Below are 23,371 nucleotides of genomic sequence, written 5' to 3' on the forward strand. Positions count from 1 at the left end.
TCTAAGTGGCCCAAGAGTTCTTTTACTCAACAGGTTGCAGGCAGGTGAACAGGACAGAGCCTAGAAGTCAGTGAATTGAAGTTCATAGTAACAAAGTGAGACAAAAAGAAACACCCCTGTTCTACCTGCTGTTAGGTAGGACGTTCACTTTTGCACATTTGGCTGACGGATTCACTTTAAAGATTAAGAAATATGTTGTGTTGGACCCCTTATATGTCTTATTCATAAATATAAGCTTTCATATATAATCAGCAGATGATAAATAATCAGAAGAAAGGTAAAATTGTCAAATCCAACCTGATGCTGATGGAACTGAGAACGAAGGCAGAGCCTACAAATTCACAAATACAAATAATCATCCCCAATATTTGAAAATTATAGGAGGATAATGTGAAATATTTTAATGTGATCAATTCTGATGTACATATCACTGTACTTAGAAGAAAAGTAGTATATGAAAAATGTTAACTAGTACTTTTTGGTTGTATCCCATTATGGCCACAGGAAATATTTTAAATGAGCTTTATTCATTCTTGGGCCATGTGGTCTGTCTTTACTCATATACTAGATAAAAACAAATATGGAAAAAATAAGAAAAAAATACCAACAGCCAGCAGGTGTTAAGATGAGAAAATAATTCAGTGATCTTTACATCTCCAGGCCAATTTATATTGTCAGGCAGCAGGTTTAGATTACTCAAAGATGCCAGTGTAATAATGAGTTGCTGTACCAACTGATCACAGAATATCTGTGGGGAGAAACTTGTACCAGTAAAAATATTGAAAGTCTTATTGGAACTGAAGTTAGAATCTAGAAAACAATAAAGCGCACAGATGAGAAACCCTCAAGTGATAAACTCTCGCTTCCAACAGGAAACTCCCATTAGAGAACAGTCATGCACATTTAAACAAGCATCCTCTTACCCTGGATAGCTAGATATTAGCTGTACGGCACTTGTAAAAATGTGACCATCAAAATGTTATTCTCTTGCATATACTGGTGGTAGGACTTCAGAAGTATACAAATAACAAAAGTAACACATTAATGATAAAAAAACATTAAACTGTAATGGACTTTTGTTTTTACAGAAAATGCTGTGCTCATGCTACTGGCAGTAAAGTGCAAATGTCAGTTGTGACCTATCTTAATTTTTGGTGATAAACAGTATGTATTTAGCTTAACCAACACAATATTTTGATAAGCATGTGCAAAATGAGCATATATGCCAAATAATAAGGAGTTACTGAGTCATATAAATTTTGTAAAATGGCTACTACATTATCTATATATATTTAATATTATGTAATGACATGTATTTCCCCTGTTTGTTGTAACCCATGGTTTAATGTGCTCCTTATACAAAGGTGAGGCTTTCTTTTTCTTGAATAGCCACCTTGTTATAGATATGAAACTTAGCCCAAGGAGACATTATGATTATGTTAATAGTTGTGAAAAACACACACACACATTTAGAATGATATTCCCTTGTTTCCATTTCTGGGAGTTGTGTTCCACTTGATGGATTTGGGAATAATACATAGTTAAAGTACACTCTTAAAGAGCCTCTTGCATGGATGATAATTGTTTGTTGTACAGCTGATTAAGAAGGCTAAAGGCACCATTTAAGAAATGTAGATGAACTACATAAATTAATTAAACTTACTGAGGTAAACTAGGGTACATTACACCAATGGATGGGGCTTAAATATTGTCATATTGTTTACAGGTCATTGAAATCAACAGAAGAGCAGACATACAGTAGCTAAATGTATTTTTTCAAAACATTCCACAATATAAAGTGTAATGGCTGTGGGGCTGGGTTGTTCTATTAGCTGCTAAATATAGTTTAAAATATATGATTATGTTTACTAATATCTATCTTCAACAAACATTCATTCCCATGTGGAGTCCTTTCCCAGCAAAACATTTCAATCAAGGCATAATCTACTGACCACAACACAATGCGGCCCACCTATGTGGCCAATACTAGTGTTTTCATTGGATTGTGGTATTGCAGGGTTGGCTTGTGGAGCGTCATGCGAATCTGAGGCCATTGAGGCCTAGGTGTAGAGATGCTTTGCTAGTGTATAATTAACTCCCTCCCCAGTGATGTGAGTGGGTAGTGGGGAACAATATTTCTCTGTTAGAAAAAACACACAACTTTTTATGGGTTCCGATGTAAATGTTGGAAGACACTTGCAAACTTTTACAGGCAAACAAATAAGGATCTGTACTTAGTTCTTAGTTCATTTTGTAAAAACTTATTTGACATTGAGTTGTACGTTGTATATTATCTGTTAGATGATTTACCTATAGAAATCTGTGGGAAATCTTCTTGCACACAGATCAGAGTGTTGTCAGTGGCTTGACCTAGAGGAGGAAGTGCACAGTGAACATGGATCGGTCGCTGTACTGGGGACAAATATAAGTGTGCCGGATTAGCAACTCTGTCCCCCGTGCCATCTTCCATGATATCTGTTCACATTGTATACAGTAACTTGGATGTGTCTGTTAATAAAATCCACGTTTATATAAATTTCAGTATATTAGCTATTAGTGCTAAGATCCTGACATTGGTTGTGTTCAACATGATGTTTTCCATATGTTAAAAAAATGTCCTTCACATGTCCTGACCCTCCAACATTAACCTTATCCTACTGCTAACTCTAACATTTAACCACCCGTCAATTGAGCCCTTCAATATACCTTAACCCTTAACCTCAATTATACCCTAACCTGACCCATATGACCTACCTACTAACTGTTCCATTTTTTTTGTACATAGGACATAACATACATTTGTAAATTTTATTTGTTCTGTAAATATGTTAAATTCTATTTTATGTTATGTTTTGCTAGTTCTTGTTAATTTTCTGCAGTTAAAAAGAAATGTCTCTTGTATCCTTTTTGCTCACACAATTACTTATGAAGTTTAAAGTATAAAAACCTTTTTGGTCTATTTTTGGCCAGTGGCAAATAAATAGCATGTGAATAAAATTACTACCCAAAGTGCAAAATACAAAGGAACAGCATTCAATAAAAAGTACAAGGGCAAAGGCACCTGGTAAACATATAAAAGGCTAGGTCTAGCTTACAACATTAAGTAGGCAGGACACAGCAGAGAACCGTGTATGTCACAGTCCAGAAAGGAAAGAAAAAAAGGGACATTTTGTCCTTGTTTGTGCAGATTACATATTCATTGATGCAGTGGGGGTCATGATTAAAATAAAATACAGCCACATTAATGCTCCAAATTGTTTTGCTTTTGCATCAAACAAAGAGAAAGCTTTCTCGCAGTTTCTCACGGCAGGCATAATGGGCATCCAGACTCTGATTTACTGCATGCCCTGCCTTCTACAGCTCTATGTTAACTTAGAATATCAGCATGGAAGGTCACACAGTGGGAATGACCTTTCACTAATCACTACACATCAGCTACTACAGGCAGAGCTCATTACAGAAAAATTCTTCAACGCACAGCCTTTCAAATAAAGTCAAGCTTTGATTTTTCCTTAAACTAAATGATAATTTTATTTTTGGGGGGATGAGAGAGAAGGAAAAAAATAAATCAAATGTACCATGTGATTTTGCTGTCTGGGTTTCTTGTGCTACCAGGCTGTTTTGCAGGGTTTTAAAATGTATTTTAATGCTGTATTGACTCTATGCTTGTAATTTTAGAATTTTGCCAAAGAAGGTCAGAACATTTTCCTTCCCAGCATTCATTGCTTTTTTGTAAAAATGCCTGTGTTGTCACTAAATTGGTTGCCAGGACATTGCAATTTCCAAAGAAGTTAAACTGAGGTCCTGCGGTTGTTTTGTCATCACCATTATTAGAATATGATGCAGCTGCGGGGACTAAAAGCTATCCTGCCTTTTACAATTGGTTGCTTAGGACAAATGGCGGGTGACTAATGCAGGATAAACTACTTGTTCAACCTCGGAGCAGTTGGTTCAATTTTCCATTTCTAAGAGAGCAAGTGTTTCAATTGAGAATTTAACAGAGGGGTGTCCCTTTTTAACAGAACATCATTAGTGCAAAAGAACTTAAGAGCCGTAGAAAATAGGGCATAATTGGCTAAAATTAAATGCTTTTTTCTCCACTTACCAGCCATTTGCTGAATGCCGCTAAATGCGCCCAGGTTACTGGAGGAGGTGGCTTGCTGCAGGAGCTGTACATAAAAGAACAAGAAATCAAGCAATGAGGCATCCACAATCAGACAAATTGGCTGCTTGATATGCATTGTGGCACACAGGTTTTTTTCTCCCCTTCCTCATATATTCCATTTCTTAAAGACTTTTTTGCTCACGGATGGACAGGATGTCCCCTGGGTTGATGCTGTAAATCTATATCAATGTCTAATCTCAGCAAAGAAAGGAGCACACACTAGGGGGATTCAATAAAATGACTGCTTTAAAAACAATTAATCAATTTAGTCTTTTTACCAGCCAGGTGTTAAATACATTTAAACTGACACAGCGCGACTAATTAAAGCCCTCAGTAGTATTGTAGTTACCATAACTCATCTTCAAATATGATTCTATTTTTCTCTTTCTTCTTGAAATGTGCTTCTTTTTCATGAACACACTGACTTCTATGATTATTCTGTAACTGGCTAGTACATGCAGACGTGCATTTATGTGATTACATATTATAAAGTTTTAACCGTGCAAATTTATGAAGACCTTATACGAATACTGAACAGGCATTAACTATGATTTGCACTAATAAACCTGAAGGCCCCTTGAGTTAAATACTAATTACTCATTAAATGTCAGTGTAGCAGAAAACTAGTTGTTAAGTACACACGTTATTCAGCTCCTATAATCTTTCTTTCCTTGTTATTTAAAAGACTATGAATAATTACCAACAGATTAAAGGGGCATTGTTTTTTAGAAAATGAACAAACATAAAAAAAACTTTTTATAGAACCCCTCACTAGCACAATTAAATATTTTAAGATGTTTAATTCATATCTGTACAATTTATTACAAAACCTATGGGTGCAGCCATGTTGAATAATAATCTGCAGTGTCAGACATGGAATACGTGCTGACATATCCTAACTATGCACAGATTCTATTGAATTTTTATGAAGGTGATGGCGATTTAAACTAAAAAGTATTTATATTGATTTTTTTTTTTACATTTTGTAAAGTGTAAAGTTGGGTTGGAACTCCTGTTTTTACACTCAGTGCCCCTACTGGGGAGATCTCCGCTAACTTCTTATCCTGAGACACAACAGGAAATGAGAGAAATTCTGTCCAAAGGTAGTCCTCATTGCTATCCCTGGAACAGGTATCCCCTATTGGATGACTCATTGGGGTTGACTTACTAAAGGCAAATAGACTGTGCACTTTGCAGAGCTTAGTGATTGTGCTGAAGCTTCACTTTGTAAAGAAAAAACAATCTGGTGCAAGGAAAAGTTTAAAAAAACAGCATTATTGCTTGCACAAGACTGGATATTGGAAATCAGCAGCTTCACCATATTCACTAAGCTCTGGGGAAAACTAGCACGACTGCACTTGTAAAGTGCAGTCTATTTGCCTTTAGTAAACCAACCCCTTTTACTAAAGCGATTATGTTCAATTTGCAAGAGAATTCTCACTATGCAAAGGAATTTTCACTTACCTTGATGAATTTAGTGAAAATTCATTTAACAAAGAATACCCAATCACACGCAAGAAAAGCAAAAAAAAAGTATTTTTACTTGCACATTATTGGAAAATTACTTTTTTGCAAAGTGAACATCCTTTTTGTGTTTAGTAAATCAACCCTTTTTTTTCTTGGTGATGATGGTCATCAAGATAAAAGAAGAATGTGAATCTCCCCAGTATAGACAATAAAGAAAACAATGACAGAGGTTCTAGATTCCTGATCTGTCCAAAACACAAAAGTTATAGCAAGCGACACACTTTTAATAGCATATTGGTTTATATTTCTGCAGTTTCTTTTTCTGATCTACAAGGGGTGTTCAAGTCAAACCGGGATTTTTAATTTTACAGGTATAAAAAGGGATACTAGCCTGGTGATACTACACGCAGTGGCAAGTGGGTCCCACTACTGATAGGTGCCGCACACGTTACGGGCCAGTCCAGAGACCATTAATCAAGATGGCAGACAACAGTGTTAGTGCGTGGATGCAACAGTGTGTGGTGAAGAAGTTTCTTGTGAACAAAGGTGTAAAAACACGAATACAGAAGACCATGGTGGTTCCCAACAAACAGCAGTAATTCCTGTGAACATTCAGCACAAGGAACGTCTGATCCTGGATAATCGATGCACAACCGGTCATGAAATTGCACAAGAGACCAATATTTCTGTGGGAACGGTGAACACGATGATGACGAAGTGAAGCCGGCTGTCCTAGGATGGTTCAGGTGTACTGACAAATCTTTCTCTACGAAAGCTTTCCAGGCATTAGTTAAATGCTGGGGTAACTGTATAAATGTAGCAGGGGAGTATGATGAAAAATAAATGCAGTTTCCACTCCTTGAAATTTGTTCTTTTATTATATGAACCCAAAAGTCTTGACTTGAATACCCCTTGTATTGTACTTTGATTTTCCTTCAATTCCCTTTACAGTACATATGATTACATTCAGGTGAGGATGTGGCTAAATCTGTTATTGAATGCAACTTATAGAACTTAAAAAAATCATACTATCACTATACTGCATAACATTCTGAAAATTTAAGGTAGGTCCTACCAAAGGCTTAAAAACAACTATAGTAGCATACTGTATAGTTAGCCAGTGGTACAAATGTCCCAAGTGTACTTCTTGCTGGTTCACAGGAGAACATTTGGAGAGGCACCCATGCCAGTAAATACATTTTGCTCTAAGAAGTACATTACACATAATACAAGTGCCAGTTTCATCATATATCTGCAACAAGTGATCCTATAATGAAATTGAAAATGAGATACTTACTGCTAAATACTGTGGCGTAAGTCCTCCAAGTCCAGTGAGATTCCCCCATGTGGCAGTATTAAGCTGTTGCATTTGTTGTGCTAACTGTTGCTGTAGACGCCTTTGTTCTTTGTCTTTCTGTGTATCGGCAAACTTCACCACTATAGGTGAAGAACACCCCTGGAATGGGACAGACCACAACAAAACATATAACAACCAATACAGTATGGAACTCATGACTGCCATTCTCTTTTGATTTGGTTAGGCGTATGTTTACTTACTGGGTTCCACATGATAATGTTTAATCAAGTGTTTCTCAGTGGCATTGCTTGATATCTTGTAGGACTTTATGCATGCATAAGATATTACTTTTATTTTAACTTTATATAAGCTGTATATATTTCTATATAGCTAATGCAAACAGGAACATTTGCTGTATTTTCAGAGCTCCTGTATTTTTGACATCATGATAAAATCAATAATGCTAAATAAACATATAACTCTTAACTTGTATTTTAGGTCTAATCAATCTTTGTTCTCACTTGTTTTGGTTTCTCAAAACATGCTCTTGTATTTCAGTCAGGAGACATGTTGAAAGGCTGATGAAAGCAGCCTGCTTTTAAGTTACACTTACCTCTTTAGTCATTATTTAAAGCTACAACCATGAGTTTTGTTTCACAATGTTCTTCAGTTGATGAAAACACTTCTGAAGCCTGTTTGTCAGTTTGCCAGTGGGGACCATAGCAAATTCCAACAGGCAACAGCAGTGCAAGCAGCAAAGAAGAAAGGTCACTAGATTACTATATAGAGCAGAATTTTCACTCCAAGGTTGCAAAGGTAAATCATTTTACTTTTTGGTTTAACCTTTTACATTAACCTCAGCACTAAACAAATTAGTCTTGATGGAGGTCTTCTATAATAAATGTGCACTCAGTAACCTGAGTGAGACTCAGTATCCTTACATGAGGATCTAGAGTCTGGCAAAATTATTATACTTACAAATGGAATAAGCAGCAGGTGTAGATTGTGCCAGTATCATAAATCATAAATACATGTTACCTGACACTTGACAATTGAAATGTAATTGGCACTAAAGAATTATAGTAATGATACATGTGGTTGCCTGCTGTGAATGATCTCATATGCAGTATGCTAGCTTGTATGAAAAACGCCAATTATGTAGTACCATCAGTTATAAAAGAAGGTTTATCTTATGGTTTGATAACAGAAAGATGGAGATGTTGTAGTAAAAAGCAAAACAACTGTGAATACATGAAACTGAAACACAATGCAGTTTGCCTTGAAATCTTGACTGTGACCTGACATTCCATTTGCAGACGTTTCCTTTCAATGAAATGCATAAACCAATTTCTTCATCATATACCTATCTTATTCATCTCCTGTGCCTGTTCCATTTTTTACAAGTTTGTGAATTTCTAAAGCAGAAGCCATTATCAAAATTATATCAATATAAGAGAGTGTTCTTTGCTGTTGAATAAGAGAAAATGAGGAGGAATAAAGAAAAATATAAGAACTATACCTGTAAGGTATAGAAGAACTATACCTACCAGATTTTATAACATGGAAAAATGTCACCGTGGTATTATCACAGCAAGCATAAAGGACCTCTTTTCAACCGCAAAACTTAATGTAGTAAATGCATTGATATTTTAAAATGTGTTTAACATCTTGTTATCTAAGGCAACATGGCAAAGACATGTGTTTCTATGGTAGCACATTATATATATATATATATATATATATATATTTTTTTTTTTTAACAAGCGTATTTTGTAAAATAACTGAAGGTAGTAACTATGGCCAAACCTGAAGATCAGGTAGGATTGAAAAAATATGCTGCAAGACTACAACAACTGCATTGAATGAATTTCTCTGTATATTGTGTGCAAAAATGCAAAGATTTCATATGGGAACTCTTCTGAAAGCAAATGTCATGTAGTTGCTTTGCTATTTATAAAATTCCTTTTCATTACTGAAATAAAATAATGTCAGTGTCTTTGTTTTCCGATTCTACTTTGCTTTCTCTGTCTATATGTACAGTATATATGAAAAATACTAGCTGTCCCAGTATTGCTAGGTGCCAATATATTGGTCATTCAGACAGCACACAATTAGATCCTTTGTCTGCAAGCTCTGTACTGGGAGAATGGACAAGATAGTTGTAGCTCTGAACATTAAAGAGAAATAGCATCTTCTCATTTTCATTTTGATAACCACATAACATGGTTGGGAAGGAGTCTGTACAAAAAGAGCTGTATGATCTCTAAACAGAGTCTTCCACTTACCCTTACCTGACAAATTGCAGGAATGTGTGTGTGTGTGTATCTGTGTGTTTCCACGCGTGTGAGCATGTGTATGCCTTTCTTTGGCAAGATAGGAGGGATTTAAAAAGAATAAAACAATTAATGTTTTTCCCTCCTCTATATTTTAGTACATCATGCTTCAAATAAACAATCACCATTTTGCTAGCCTGTTTGAGATACAGACCATAAATGTAATGGTTTTCTTGAGTTATACTGGAAACTCCAAGGGCTAATCATTTATAAAATTAAATTAAAAATGAGAGTCTGTTGAATGTGCCTCATTATCTGAAGAAGCAAACCTGCCACTAGGATAAATGACAGGCTAAGTACTTTTCAGACGTGCTTTGGACATAAAGCGCTTTTAATGGGAAATGGCTAGACTCCAAGGGGTTACAAGTTCTGTATTAGTCACTGCAATTATCAATACTAATTAGTGCCTCACATTACAAAAATGCCACAAGTAAACACATTTAATTAATTCCCTGTTAGCCAGACTGTGTAGTTCCTGATCTCCAATGGATATCAGGCAGAAAGTTCTTGAGAAAATGAAACAACATTTTGAAATAAAATGATTGGATTCCTTCACCTAAACGGGAAGTATCTCTTATATAGCACAATTTATTTTAAACCTATTTCTAATTTTTATTTTAATAAGAATTAAATAAATGGTTATTTTTTGATTATTATGAATTTTGGATTGAGTTTAAAAATGCAAGTGACAGTCTGTTTGTTGATGGTCAATTTACAGCTTGCCACACACTATGCAAATTGTAGCCAGTTCTTGAGGATCCAGCTGAAATACAGTTAGTGGGGGGCATGCTGGCCCCATTCAGTTGGATCTACTTTTGTGAAAGCAGCCTGCTAGAAAATGTTTTGACCAAACAGCAAACAGCATCCAATCAGTGGGGCTTGCTGTTAAAATACAATAGCTGCAGGGGGAGATTTACTCATTCACACCGTATCATGCGGATGGAGAAATCTGTTTCCTTCAGTCAGCAGGCTGCAGTGTAAGGCCAACTTTACTTAAGTAAAAACGTATTTACTTTGCTATCTTCTGCTTTATAGAGCATTTCAGTCAGAACATGTAAGTGCTATCCAGGCAACACTGCAACTGAGCTAAGGTTCATTCAGTTTGCCTTGGACTAAGCTTTGCATAACCTATTTATGACCAAAGGTCATCAAAGCCTAGATGCACAGGCCAAACTTGCCAGCATCAGTAGGTGTTGGTTAACTTGACATAACTATTAATCATTTATCTATCTACATTTCTTTATTTTAACCTTTTCACATTTCATATGTCATACTTTGGTAGCAGCAGGAAGTAAGTTTGGCAAGCCAACTGTTGGCTATCATATGGCAGCAATCTGGTGGCTCTACAGTCACTTGATTGCTTCCACCCCCTCCCACACTTGCCACTGTCATGTTTCCTGAGCTCTTTGCTCCCATCGGCGGCGGACCTAAGACTGGCATTGCAGGCACCATCAGCCAAAATAAAGGGAGATCAGTGAACATCCATTCACAGATCTCCCCTTCCTACTAAGAACCTGAAAGAGACATGTAAAACATCATTTCAGGTTTCAGGTGTCACTTTCTCCTGCTGGTCTAGCCAAGGAAGAAGCTAATGGAGCATGGTCTTTGATTCATTAGCTTCAGTAAAAGGGAGGAGAGACATCAGAGGTCTTTGAGACCCCTGGTTTCTCATTAAATAGTACCTGTCATCAAAAAAATCACAAAGGGGACTTTTTGTCACCATGTGATAAAAAATAAAGTTTTAACAAAAAAATGTCCAGAGGTAAAGTTACACCCAAGCACTTAAAATCCTACCCCAAAATTTTTGAACCCTGTCCCACCCCAACATACACACACATATGAATGTAAATACATGCATCAGGATGACTACTCATGAAAACACTGATTTCACTATGCATGTTACATATTGCTGCACACAATATGTAATAATTGGGCAATAATTGTAGGACCATTATTCATGGTTAACTCTAAACTTGCGACCTGTAGGGGCTTTTAAAGTGTTGCCTAAAGAAAATTTAAGGTACTGAAGTTTGTCACCCTTTCATGGGAACACACAAATATAAGGGTTGACATACTGGGTACCTATTTACTCAGTGCACCTTCATATTTTGTATTGTATTAAAAATTGGGTGATATATTGTGCTTGTGTGCCCTAAACCTAAAATCGGCATATTTTTTGCTGGAATTTTGCTCATGACAAACCATTAAGCTAATATTGTGTGACATAAAAATCTGGAACCATAATTTTATAATTAAGGTCTCTTCTAACAGAAAATATATAATATTTGGGGAGTTTAAAGTAAGCCTAAAATGAGTTTTGTAAATATGGCTCTGGCAGCAGAAGGGTTCAGGCCACATATAGGACACTGTTTTAATAAAAATTCTCCCCTGTTTTTTGTAGGCTGACAAATGGATAAAACATAAACAAAAAATTATGTTTTAATCTTAGTTATTATTTTTATATACTGTAATTGTATCTGACAAGCACAGAAGCACATTGCCACCTTCAGACTGCAGTTTCATTTTGTGAGTGGTCCTCCAGTCTGTATGTTATCACTACAGCTAACATTATTAAGAATTATGCTTATTTGTTCCCAGTAGTAAGTGGCACTGGAGCTGTCATTGACAGCTCAGGTCTGAGAACTAGCAGTGCTTCATAGTGTTTGCTGCTAGCTGTCAAAGGAGAAGAGGTCAATCCAATGCAGTTAGCTTTTCAGGAAGTGCATTGTATGCTACCTTGGGTTTTATCATTCTGTGCTGTGGGGGGAATTGTAAACTTGATTACTGTCAGTAATGTCATTTTACGCAATAGGTGGCCTCATAAGCTGTATAAACTGGTCCCTTAATGAAAAATGAAGTCTGGGTAGGAAGGCTTTGTTCTTTATTTTTTAAGGCTTTGCTTTCAGTTTTGACAAGAGTTTACATTTAAATTATACTAGCTCTTCTGAACTTGAAGTGTAGGTTTTAATATATGTTTATCTGTATAGATCCATAAAAACATTTATTGTAATATATTATATGCTAAAGATGACCTTTGGACAGGCCTGCTAACATAGATTCTACAGCATGAAAAATTATGTTTCCTGGTAGGCTTTCAAAATGATAATTTCTCCTGTTTCTACATAGATTATTCAACTCTGCATTTCAAGTAGAACTATAGGCAAAACATTTTTTTTCCAATTTGGATAGAGTAAGGGAGGGTTATAACCCCTGTTAATTTTTGTCATTTGTGTCCCATTGGGGGATTCACGTCACTTCCTGTTCCACAGCCAAAGCAGGAAGTGAGGGAAAATCCCTGCAAATTAAGAGAATTGCCAGGTCACCAGCACTAATGTCCCCATTGGAATATGTCCCCTCTATTATTTTTGTGGGGACAAACCAAAATTTGGGGTTTCCTTTACTTTCACTTTCGATGATAATGGAAAACAGGACAAATAGAGATGGTGAATCTCCTTGACAGGGGCACAGACTACAATAAACACCTATTGATGTTCTAATCCATCTCCACTCTGTCCAAAACAAAAAAAAAGGTTTTGGCGCTAGTTATACTTTAAGTTCCTATCTACATCAGTCACATTGAATATGAAACAAACTGTACCATGTCAGAATATGTGTAAACTACATCGTGTATCTGAGACTTTTTAAAGCTGATGTTTAGTCAAAAATTACCAAAAAAATCTCAGGATGGAGGAAAGGCCAGTAAATGAAAGGTCTGCCTCCTCCACTTACTGACTGCTTTTCATTCTTGAAAGCTATAGTAAAACTTGAATGAAGGAGGGGATTGGAAAGGGCGGGTAAAGTCGGCAACTTGATAAGTGAAAATGACAGGTTCCTTGGCTCCATTATCCACCACCACACCACACCACCAAGATTTTGCTGGTATGAATAGTGGGGGCATTGGAGGTTGGAAGATTTCATCTAAAGCTTCAGTCAGCAGTACACAGGACACATTGCAATGATTGTAAGTAATATTCCTTGTGCTGATTTCTTTTTTTCAATTTTTCACTAACTTTCCTTGTCTAAAAAGACACTATCTTATCACTGACAAGCAAAGCAATAGTCCTGATTTACTAAACCACAGGAGCATATGCCATGAAATTGATGAATCTGTGAAGAAGGCTAAACAACCCTCAAAATACTTACTACATGCCAGAAATTGAACATTTGCTATAGCATACATACGGCACATTCCCTAACAAACTTCCCTTGTATATAAAGTGCATAATTACATCTGTGCATTGCATTAAGGCACATGTGTTAACCACTTGCCGTCCACCCTATAGCAGAAATACTGTTACAGAGTGGCACGGGTGCGCAAAATCACATATATATACCACCGCGCCACCGATTGTGGCTTTGGCTGTCACCCGGTGATCACTGAGTAATACCGATGGGGGGGAGAAACTGTATGTAAACAATACAGTTCTCTCCCTTGTCAGCTCCTGCACACTGCTTTGCATGGCCATACAAAGCAGTGTGCTTACAGTGAAGCACACACACAGCACATAATGTGAAACAGCACACAGCACGCAATAAACCCTTTGATCTCTCCAGATGTTAACCCCTTCCTGCCCAGTCCCATTTGTATAGGGGCAATGCTTTTTATTAGCACTGTTCACTGTATTGGTGTCACTGTGGATGTCAGTGACACCAAGTCAGTTCCCCCCAGTGTCAGAATGCCCACCGCAGTCCCGCTATAAGTCGCTGATCGCCGCCATTACTAGTAAAAAAGAAAAAAAAATCCAGTATATATATACAGCCATTTGTAAAAGCTGTAATTTTCACATAAACCAATTAATTGACACATATTGGGATTTTTGTTAGCAAAGAACTGTAGCAGAATACATTTTGACCTGAATTTATGACGTAACTTGATTTTTAAAAATTTTTTACTGGACATTTTTAATAGCAAAAAGTCAAAAATATTGTTTTTTTTCTCCAAAGTGTCCATTTTTTTTATAGCTCAAAAAATAAAAAATGCACAGGCAATCAAATACTACCAAAAGAAAGCTCCATTTTTGGGAAAAAAACGTCATCAATTTAATTTGGGTGCAGCATTGCATGACCACGCAGTTGTCAGTTAAAGTAACGCAGCGCCGTATCGCAAAAAATGGCCTGGTCAGGAAGGGGGGTAAATCCTCTGGAGGGCAAGTGGTTAATTTGCATTGTGTCGAGGCAACTAATTCATTTGAATGGGCATCTTGAAGCACCAGAATGCACAAAAACAGATCCCTGCACACTTTTTGTAAATAATGCAACCCATCACAATGAATGGGAGTGTGTTTAAACACATTGGGGTTGATTAACTAAAGGCAAATAGACTGTGCACTTTGCAAGTGCAGTTCCACTCTTTACGTGCAGTTGCACTCATTTTACTTATGAAATGTAAATGTGGTAAAGCTTCACTTTATAAAGAACACTCAATCAGGTGCAAGGAAAATGAAAAAAAAATAGAATTTTGTTTGTAAATGATTGGATGATGGAAATAAGCAGAGATTTACCACATTTACTAAGCTCTGGGGAAAATTAGTGCAACTGCACCTGTAAAGTGAACAGTCTATTTGCCTTTAGTAAATCTACCCCACTGTGATTTGCTACAACACAGGTGGGTTTAGAGGGTGCACAGAGGTGCCATTCAGCCCTGCTGCTTAGTGAACACAGGAGGTTGCTTGCTCGGCATGGCCACAATTCTGAAATCACATTGCATTTTCTCAATCTCAGTATTCTCTAATGGGACTAAGTTGTCCTTTTATGAAACAAAGAGCAGCGGCGATCCTAAGGACCGTTGTTGATCTCCGATCATTAGTGGTTTAGGAAACAGAGGTGATCAGTGGAGAACATGTTCTCCGCTGATCATCTCAGCACACAGATGACCAGTGTATGAAGGAGCAATGTCAGCCCTTCACTGGTGATCTGTGTTCTCCCTCCAGATTCTCCAGCCCAGAGGTGGAGAATCGGAGGAACCGCAAATAAAGCAGCGGTAATATACCGCTGCTTAGTAAACGGTGTTTGACTGATGTCTTACTGTAATATCATGAGATTGCAGTAAAAGCAGCCGTTTTCTAGTGTTCAAAGCATTTGTAGATCACTTCTCTCCTCATTCGGAGAAGCGATCTACACCGCTTCATAAAAAGGAATTCAGAGGAGAACCCTCAACTCTGAGAATGCCAGAGAACCGAGCAGCAGTCATTTACCACTGCATGATAAAAGGACACCTAAGTGGAGAGGTGGGATGGTGAGCCCCTGCCTGGGACAAGGAAGCTAGCAGCAAACACAGTGCCTATTGTAGTAAATACCAATGTAACTATGAAAAAATATACACACCTAAACTTCAGCTTTAAAGAATGAAGAGACTTTTCCAATTTGTTCGGTCTATTAGTTATCTGTTAGCTATTTTGGATGTGTATTTGATTCAAAATCAAAGTGTATGAAGTGAACGCTGGTAACACTAAAGATGACTTTAAAAAGTACTAAGAGTAAAAATACTATAGTTCATGTTGTGCATAAGATGTACACTTAACACACACGTTCCTTAGTGCACATGTATGGATTATAATGCACCAAAGCAGCATTTTTTGGGTGTTTTATGCACACTGCAAACTGAGACTTCAATGTACACTGAACATGAATGTATGTAAATGTCACTTGCAGATCAACTGCAGGTCAAATGAAGGTCAACTACAGCTTAAATGCAGGTTAAATGCACTTGGAATACTTTCTGAACGATCTCAAAAGCATCTCAAACTGATGTCAAAAGCATGCTGAACTTGCCCATTGAAGTCCAGCTACACAGGCCCTAAGGGGATTGCAGTCACTTTGTGCCTACATCCACATACTCATGTGAACCCACATTGCAAAGGGACCAATTACTTTCAAAGCAGCTTCTCTCTAATCTTGTGCGTTTTATTTTAGTAAAGCAAAATACTTCTCTTATTTCAACTCACCCCTTTTAAACCTCAAACCAAAAGTTAACTTTTAAACAGTTGCTGTTGTAAAAAAGTTCAATAAAATTAAAACTGTAATGTAAACAATCTTCCTTTTGGAAGAATGTATTTTACATGGAGTCAATGGACAGCTTTAGGTAGCTATTACTACTGAATTAATTATTGCTCACAGGCAGGAATGTGCAGCATTTAGTTCTGATGGTATTTGCTGACTGTGTTTTTTTTTGTCATGCCATGTTTGGAAGGACAAACTGGAGAGGGTCCCACTGCAGCTGTCATCCAATGACCATAAACACATGAAGGCATTTTGTGTTTAGAAATATTAAACTCCTAAAATAAAGTAATTGTTCTTGTCCTTCCTTTTAGCCAATTTCAGATTTTCATTAAGGCCAATTTGTATCTAAAACAATCAAATGCCAAATATTCAGCCAGCTTTCCTTAAATTGCAACTCCAGCCAAAACATTTTATTTTGTTTTGGATAGATTGAAGAAGGGTATTCCCTCTTGGGTTTTTATTGCTGTTACTGTCCCTGTTGGGACTGACAGAGGTTTTAACCCCTCACAAGCTACTAATAAAAGTTACATACACAGGAAACCCCAAGTTACAAACATCCGACTTACATCCGACTCATACTTAAGAACGGAGGCAGCGGAAAACCGGTGGGCGGCCATCTTGCTGTTCACCGCATGGTGCCACCTACTGTCCGGCGAACCTGTCAGCAATCCCACCCTTCCCTATGCTATCCAAAACTTAAAAATGATTTATTGGCTGGAGTTTTACTTAAAAAATGTGCCTGTTCTAACTTACATACTAATTCAAACCTACAGAACCTATCTTGTTCATAATCCGGGGACTGCCTGTATTTTAGTGAGTGAAATGCACATACATCAACAAAAATCTGACAGTGGTTCTAATTCTTTACCATCTTATACAAAACTAAATAAAAGGGTTTTTGGAGCTGATTTTCACATAAATTGGGCATCCTAGGATTTTTACTAACTCATAATACTCTGTTTTGTAAATTTGGGTGAGGTGAAGAAAACAAAATGAAGTAATTTCTATGTTATTACTTAGACTTTTAGACAAATTCACATTTTTTTTTTTAACAAATATAATTTAAGTGGGGAAATCAAATAAATACATAAAAATATTTTTTCCCCTCAGGAAAAATACTGATAATTTGATTAGTTTACACTGTAACCAGATGCAGTCCAATTTTATATATATATATATATATATATATATATATATATAGTTAATTTTATTATTTGGATATTCAGTTATGGACTAATTGTAATGTATCTTGGTTAACAAATTGCTGTACTATACTGTCATAAAGGCATGGTCCTGGAAGAAAAATATTTTGATTACAAGTTGAAGATTTTCAACCAAAGTTCAAATGTTCTGTTCACTAAAAGAAGATAGATTTAGGTTGCCAATCTCATTACATCTGAAAAACTGAAAACAATTAAATTATGACATTTTTCATGCACTGTGCTTTTCACCTCTCATTTAACAAAGCCACAGATTAATGGGTCACAACATGGTGCCATAATGATGATTTAGTACCCAACATGCTGTGGGATAGACTAGCATTGCAAACAAATAAACAAACATACACAAGAAGAAAGCAAGATTAAAAAAAATATCAAGTCTATTGACACGTTTTGATTTCAAAACACAGCACATAACACCACAATATCATAGCCATAGAAAATTATTATACACATAATTACAGTATACAGAACACAGTATAGATGCATGCTGAAATCAACCAGTAATGGAAGCTTCAATAGTAATGTTTTTTGTGCAAAATTCTGAAAGACCATGACATAATCACAGACTAAATACTTGGTTGTTAATTTTTCATTTGGTCCCTTTGTATACAAGTGTAGATGGTGTGAGAGTAATTTGAAGGTGTATTTAAGAATATGTCAATGCAATGCCATTTTGGTTATTTCAGTTTCCAATCACACAAGGGTGCTAATTATGAATACATGGATATGATGTTTAATTTATGCCTCCATATTCAAAGTGCACTGATAAGAAATTTTATTTACTTCTATAATATACAGCTTGTATTTCAGATTGGTAATGTACAATAGGGCATGTATTTTTTAAGCAGTGAATGAGGCACTCCTGGTGCATGTGTTTTAAAATAGTGACTGATTCACTTGCAGTGAATGTCTGGAGAATATTGCATTAACACTTTTATAAATATGGAGCTACAGAATATAACTGGCTACTAACACTTATAGGCAAATTTGATTCAGGGAATATCCGATTGCCTCTCGAGGGATCAGGAAGCATTTTTTTCCCTTGCAGGAGCAAGTTGGATAGACCTAAAAGGTATATCCAGGGGCGGACTGACAACTCATGGGGCCCCCGGGCAATAGGGGATCATGGGGCCCCTGTGTCCTTGCCCACACTCAAAAAAGCCTATAAAAAAGGTACCAGGGGCAATTCATGGGGCCCCCTACTGACCCCGGGCCCTCGGGCAGTGCCCGAGTGCTCGAATGGTCAGTTCGCCCCTGGGTATATCTGAACTTTTAAAGTCTTATACAGGTAAAATTAATAAGTTAGTACAAAGCTGATGTGTTAAGTATAATAACCTATTCAAATCAGCTGGATTTCCCTTTTTTAAGATCAGCATGAAAATCTTATTGTTCACTATGAATTAGCAGCTGAGTTAACTTGATCATATTATTAGTGGTACTGAATTATATGCTATCTGAATATTTTATTGTAGTTTTTAAATTTGAGATTACAGTTGATAATTTTCAGTAGTATACCATTATTTACCTTTGAATATATATCAGTTAACTTAAAGCTACTGATGTCATCACATCATTAGCTTCAACTGAATTGCACCCCTAATTATTTGATCATCACCTAAAAACACTATCTCCATCCTAATTATGTACAATGATATGATTAACAACACACTCTTGCAAAGAGGTTCAGTACTGTAGTCTGAGAGGTAACTGTAAACTTGCTCTAAAGTTTATTGCATCCAAAGTGATAAAAGGCAAGCCTAGTATAAAATATTTTTAATATAATCCAACTGACAGTATATTACATAAATGTAACAGACACATATGTATAACTGACGTATTCATCTTTATGCACTATAATATTTCTAGACAGTGTGCCTGCCAAATACACTGTTCAACAACATATACAGGTTGGGAAATTCTAAAGTGTAGTGCATGCTAAAATTCACTGTACCTTTTAATATACTCTGCAAGAATTTATGTTAATATACTGCAAGCTTTTTTTCTCTCCATCTATGAAATCTATTTCTGCATGTTCCTTTCACTGAAGTAGTTAAAAAAGATAGCTTAGACAGGTTAAATATCACTTTGATAAAGTGGGAACCAATTTTCTGTGTAGGATTTCAAAGATATAATTGCAAGACCACAGTAGGCCAAGCTGTAATTTCAGAAGTCAGTGCTCTGTATCAAAACGAACCTTTCTTTTTAATGTTTGAGATAATTGTGCAACAAACACAGGTGGTATTGTAGCAATGCGACATTTCATATGTAGACATTTTTTCATCTTGTAAATCAACAGCACATTTCAGGTTCCTCTAGGCCTAAATGCCATGCCACACAAACTGGGGACATTTAGATCACTGACAAACAACGAGCAGGTTAGATCACAGATGCTTGGATTTGTATTTTATTTTATTGTATTCTGGCATAAAATTTGCCCTAAGAGTTTTATTTCTAAGATGCAATTTTATTTCATTATAATTGTTATCCCCTGTTTTATCTTTATTTTGCAGAATAATGTTATTTTACTGCCATGAAGTCAATGTGATTTTTTTTAAAAAAAGAATGCTGTATTACAAGATAGGAATTCAAATTTGCTTGGAGTGATAGTGTTAAAGCAACAACTATTCAGGCGGGAGATAAAAAATTGTAGTTTACGATGTAAAGGCTGGTTTGCTGTGTGACTACAAGTCAAGACTAGGTGTCACTGGTGATTTAAAATAGGAAACTCTCTGGAGAAACTGCCTGCTGGCTGTTGATTTAGGTCTGTTGAACCATGGTGACCTAAAGTCTGGTAATTGCAAGGTTATCTGACAGAGAGTGGTGATATTAATCAGCCATATTGTCCTTTGAAGGCCCATTTATGAGAAATAAAAGAGCTGGCTATGGAGATTAAGAGTAATATATAGCTCTAGATCAGTATGCCACATGTTAGGTATGTGTGGGATCAAATTATATCTGATAGCATGGCTTTTTAGCAGGAAGGACAAGAAAAACTAAACTATAATGTATTACTTTGTTATGCCCATAAAGGTTTTGCCATTTCCATTGTGTCCAATTGGTTCTATATGTTGGCAAGGGAGTTTTTGGCAGTAATCTACATTGATCTGTGGGATGTACATATAAACACATTATTTCACATGGTCTTTGTTTTCCACATAGACGAAGCAATGTTTGATCACCTCCTACTGGACACAAGAGATATTTCCAAAACCAGTATAAACATAGAATACCCAAGTAGATAATAAAGAATATTAACATTGATCACTACACTTTTCTGCCATTCAATACGGTTTGTTAGAATAATGCATAAGGGAGATGCTATGTTTTAATGACATTGCCATGACATGTTCATATGTATTATCTGTTTCATTTAACTGCACTGTTGGGATACTCCCTTGTGATGTAATATTATATACTAGATCCAAAATCTCTAGCTAGGGTATGTGTATATAGGATAGTTTTATCTGTTGCTTTCCTTGTGTCCTATAAGAAATCTCAGTCACCAAAGTCTAAGTCACCAAAGAAATGCATTAATTTTTTAACAAGCTATTTTGTAAAAGATAAAAGCTGAACAATGCTGAACAAAGCAGAAAATATTGAGAATTGGGCCGAAGGGACTACTTCTACTTACTACTAATTAAACTTATGAGTGTCATAGGCACTCCCCCTAGATTCTTGTTTTAAGAACAGTAGTGATACTGGCCTACACAGATGATGTGCCTACTTGAAAACCACCAACCAATGGGAATTTTTCTGCCCCCATAAACATAGATTTCAGTCAGTCTGGCCTATGGGTTGGCTTTAGCTATCCTCTGATTTGTCTTTGACCTGAAATAGCTACTAATAAAAAAGTCAGCTGCACAGTATCCTTGTAATTCAATGACACATACTTAAGTCTCTAAAGGAATCTATTTGTTCTTCCTCCTTTTTTTGCATTTTTGCATTTCATTTTGTATTTTTTTGCATTTCTTTACATGGTTTAATACTTTTTTGGTGCTTTTGTCTCCATTCCAGCTTCCCAATTTAAATACAGACAAAGTCCCTCCAAACCCTAGAAGACAAACCTTCACTTTATTATATTTGGGGCTACTTGAAAGTGTTTGTAGAAGGCTTTCATAATGCATTTCTTGGTTACACATGATTCTGCCCTATTCTAATTAACCTAAAATGTGCAGTGCAGATGACTAGGTAGCCTTTTAACTCGCTGTGGAAGGCTAATATATGGTGTGATGAGAGGCCAGTGTTAGGTTTTTGGATCTGTGATTTTCATGTTAACAGTCTGTACAGGAAAGAATGACTTTTGTTTTATCCAATAATTTGCACAAAGAAAACAAAGAAAGGGCAGATGATACAGTACCTCCATGGTCTGAGACTGGTGCATGGCTTTGATTGCATTCTGTGCCATTGCCCTTGTAGAAAATGTAACAAACGCACAGCCTGTGGGGACAAGGGGACAGGGGGCAGGAAAGACAAAAAAAAACAACAAGACAAAAGGGTTGGACGCTTGTTAAACCAACACAGTCTACGAGAACGGCCACAAGACGACACTGTTCTCAGTAGTACATGAAAGTAACAACTCCTGGAACTTTTTAGTGGTTTGGTACTTACAGTGCTGACTTGCTAATCCGATCATAGAAGAAAGAAAGAACAAAAACAAAAAACAAAATGGGGAAGTGTTCTTTTCAGCCATTGGTGGATACACATATTTAGAGAGAGATCTACAGATAATCAGTTACAGGCACTGTATAAGCTTTTATTTGTTTTCTTATTTTCCCATGATTATTATGACTATTTATATAGGCAGAAAAGGAACCATAACTATCCGATGTAAATACAGTATAATAGAGAATATAGTGGTTGTATTTATAATTTATGGATATCACCACTTAGTTTATACAATAAGGCAGTGCAAAGCGCAAGGGTGGAACCATTGCATCCAAATTCCAAATCCAAATTAATTCTACCTTTCTGCAATGAGATCAGTTAAAAGACACTTTGGGGGGTTATTAACTAAAACTGGAGAGTGCAAAATCTGGTTCAACTCTGCATAGAACCAATCAGCTTCCAGGTTTTTTGCCAAAGCTAAGTTGAACAAGCTGACGTTAGAAGCTGATTGGCTACCATGAATAGCTGCACCAGATTCTGAGTGCACCAATTTTAGTAAATCCCCCCCTTTCTGACTAGTTGTTTTGGGTGGCCGCCCTTTTCACATCCTTGCCCCTTTTTGCAATGTCTTATTGAAAAAAAAAAACCCAGTATGTCTCATATTTTTAGATTTAATTTCCATTTCTGATGCTCGGACTACAAAAAAATATCAATTACATCACATGACATTTTTTACTAGGTTTTGAATGTTTTAAAAATAATATTTTCAGAGTGATGTTACACCAAATTAAAGCAGGCATTTACATAATATTACACAATGACTTTACATAAGATTCTTTTAACTGTAATTAATTTCAAGAATTGGCTTCTATTCATAATACCTGTAAAGTATTAATGTTGTTTCATAGTTGTTTGAATTAGTTAGTGTCTTTGCAAGCTTATTGGTGTCCTCTCCAGTAACATAGTTAACTTTTCCAATGTTGCCAAGTGCTTTATCAAGTGAAAACATGTAAAGTAGGGCTGGGCAACCTCCGCACTTCAGCTGTGGTGAACTACAAACTCCATAATTTGTAGTTTCATCACAGTTGGAGTGCTGAGGTTGCCTACACCAATGTATTTATATTTAAAGCTTAGGTCCAGGCAAAATGAAAACCACACATCAAACATGTATGTCCCAAATAACAATGAAAGATGTGTCTTAATACATAATCTGATATATTTATCGTTAACCACTTGCCGTCCAGAGGATTTACCCCCCTTCCTGACCAGGCCATTTTTTGCA

At 36.4% G+C, this 23,371-nt stretch overlaps 1 protein-coding gene across 27 annotated transcripts in view; it reads right to left on the reverse strand.

The window, feature by feature from the left end:
- CELF2 (CUGBP Elav-like family member 2) overlaps positions 1–23,371 on the reverse strand; it is a 639,281-nt gene that overhangs the window by 61,988 nt on the left and 553,922 nt on the right. For 17 of the 27 annotated variants that reach the window (XM_089686562.1, XM_089686559.1, XM_089686540.1 and 14 more), the window contains 3 exons: positions 21,842–21,921; positions 6,930–7,088; positions 4,106–4,169 (listed from right to left, as the gene is read on the reverse strand). In XM_089686562.1, coding sequence (XP_089542688.1) covers positions 4,106–4,169; positions 6,930–7,088; positions 21,842–21,921 — 303 coding nt within the window. Of the gene's footprint in view, positions 1–2,310; positions 2,371–4,105; positions 4,170–6,929; positions 7,089–21,841; positions 21,922–23,371 lie in introns of all 27 variants that reach the window. The other 10 variants (XM_089686480.1, XM_089686390.1, XM_089686412.1 and 7 more) reach the window with 1 other exon arrangement.

This window comes from Staurois parvus, unplaced genomic scaffold, assembly GCF_062004578.1.
Source record: "Staurois parvus isolate SC_StPar_1 unplaced genomic scaffold, SC_StPar_1.0 ptg000019l, whole genome shotgun sequence".
NCBI classification, from domain to species: Eukaryota; Metazoa; Chordata; class Amphibia; order Anura; family Ranidae; genus Staurois; species Staurois parvus.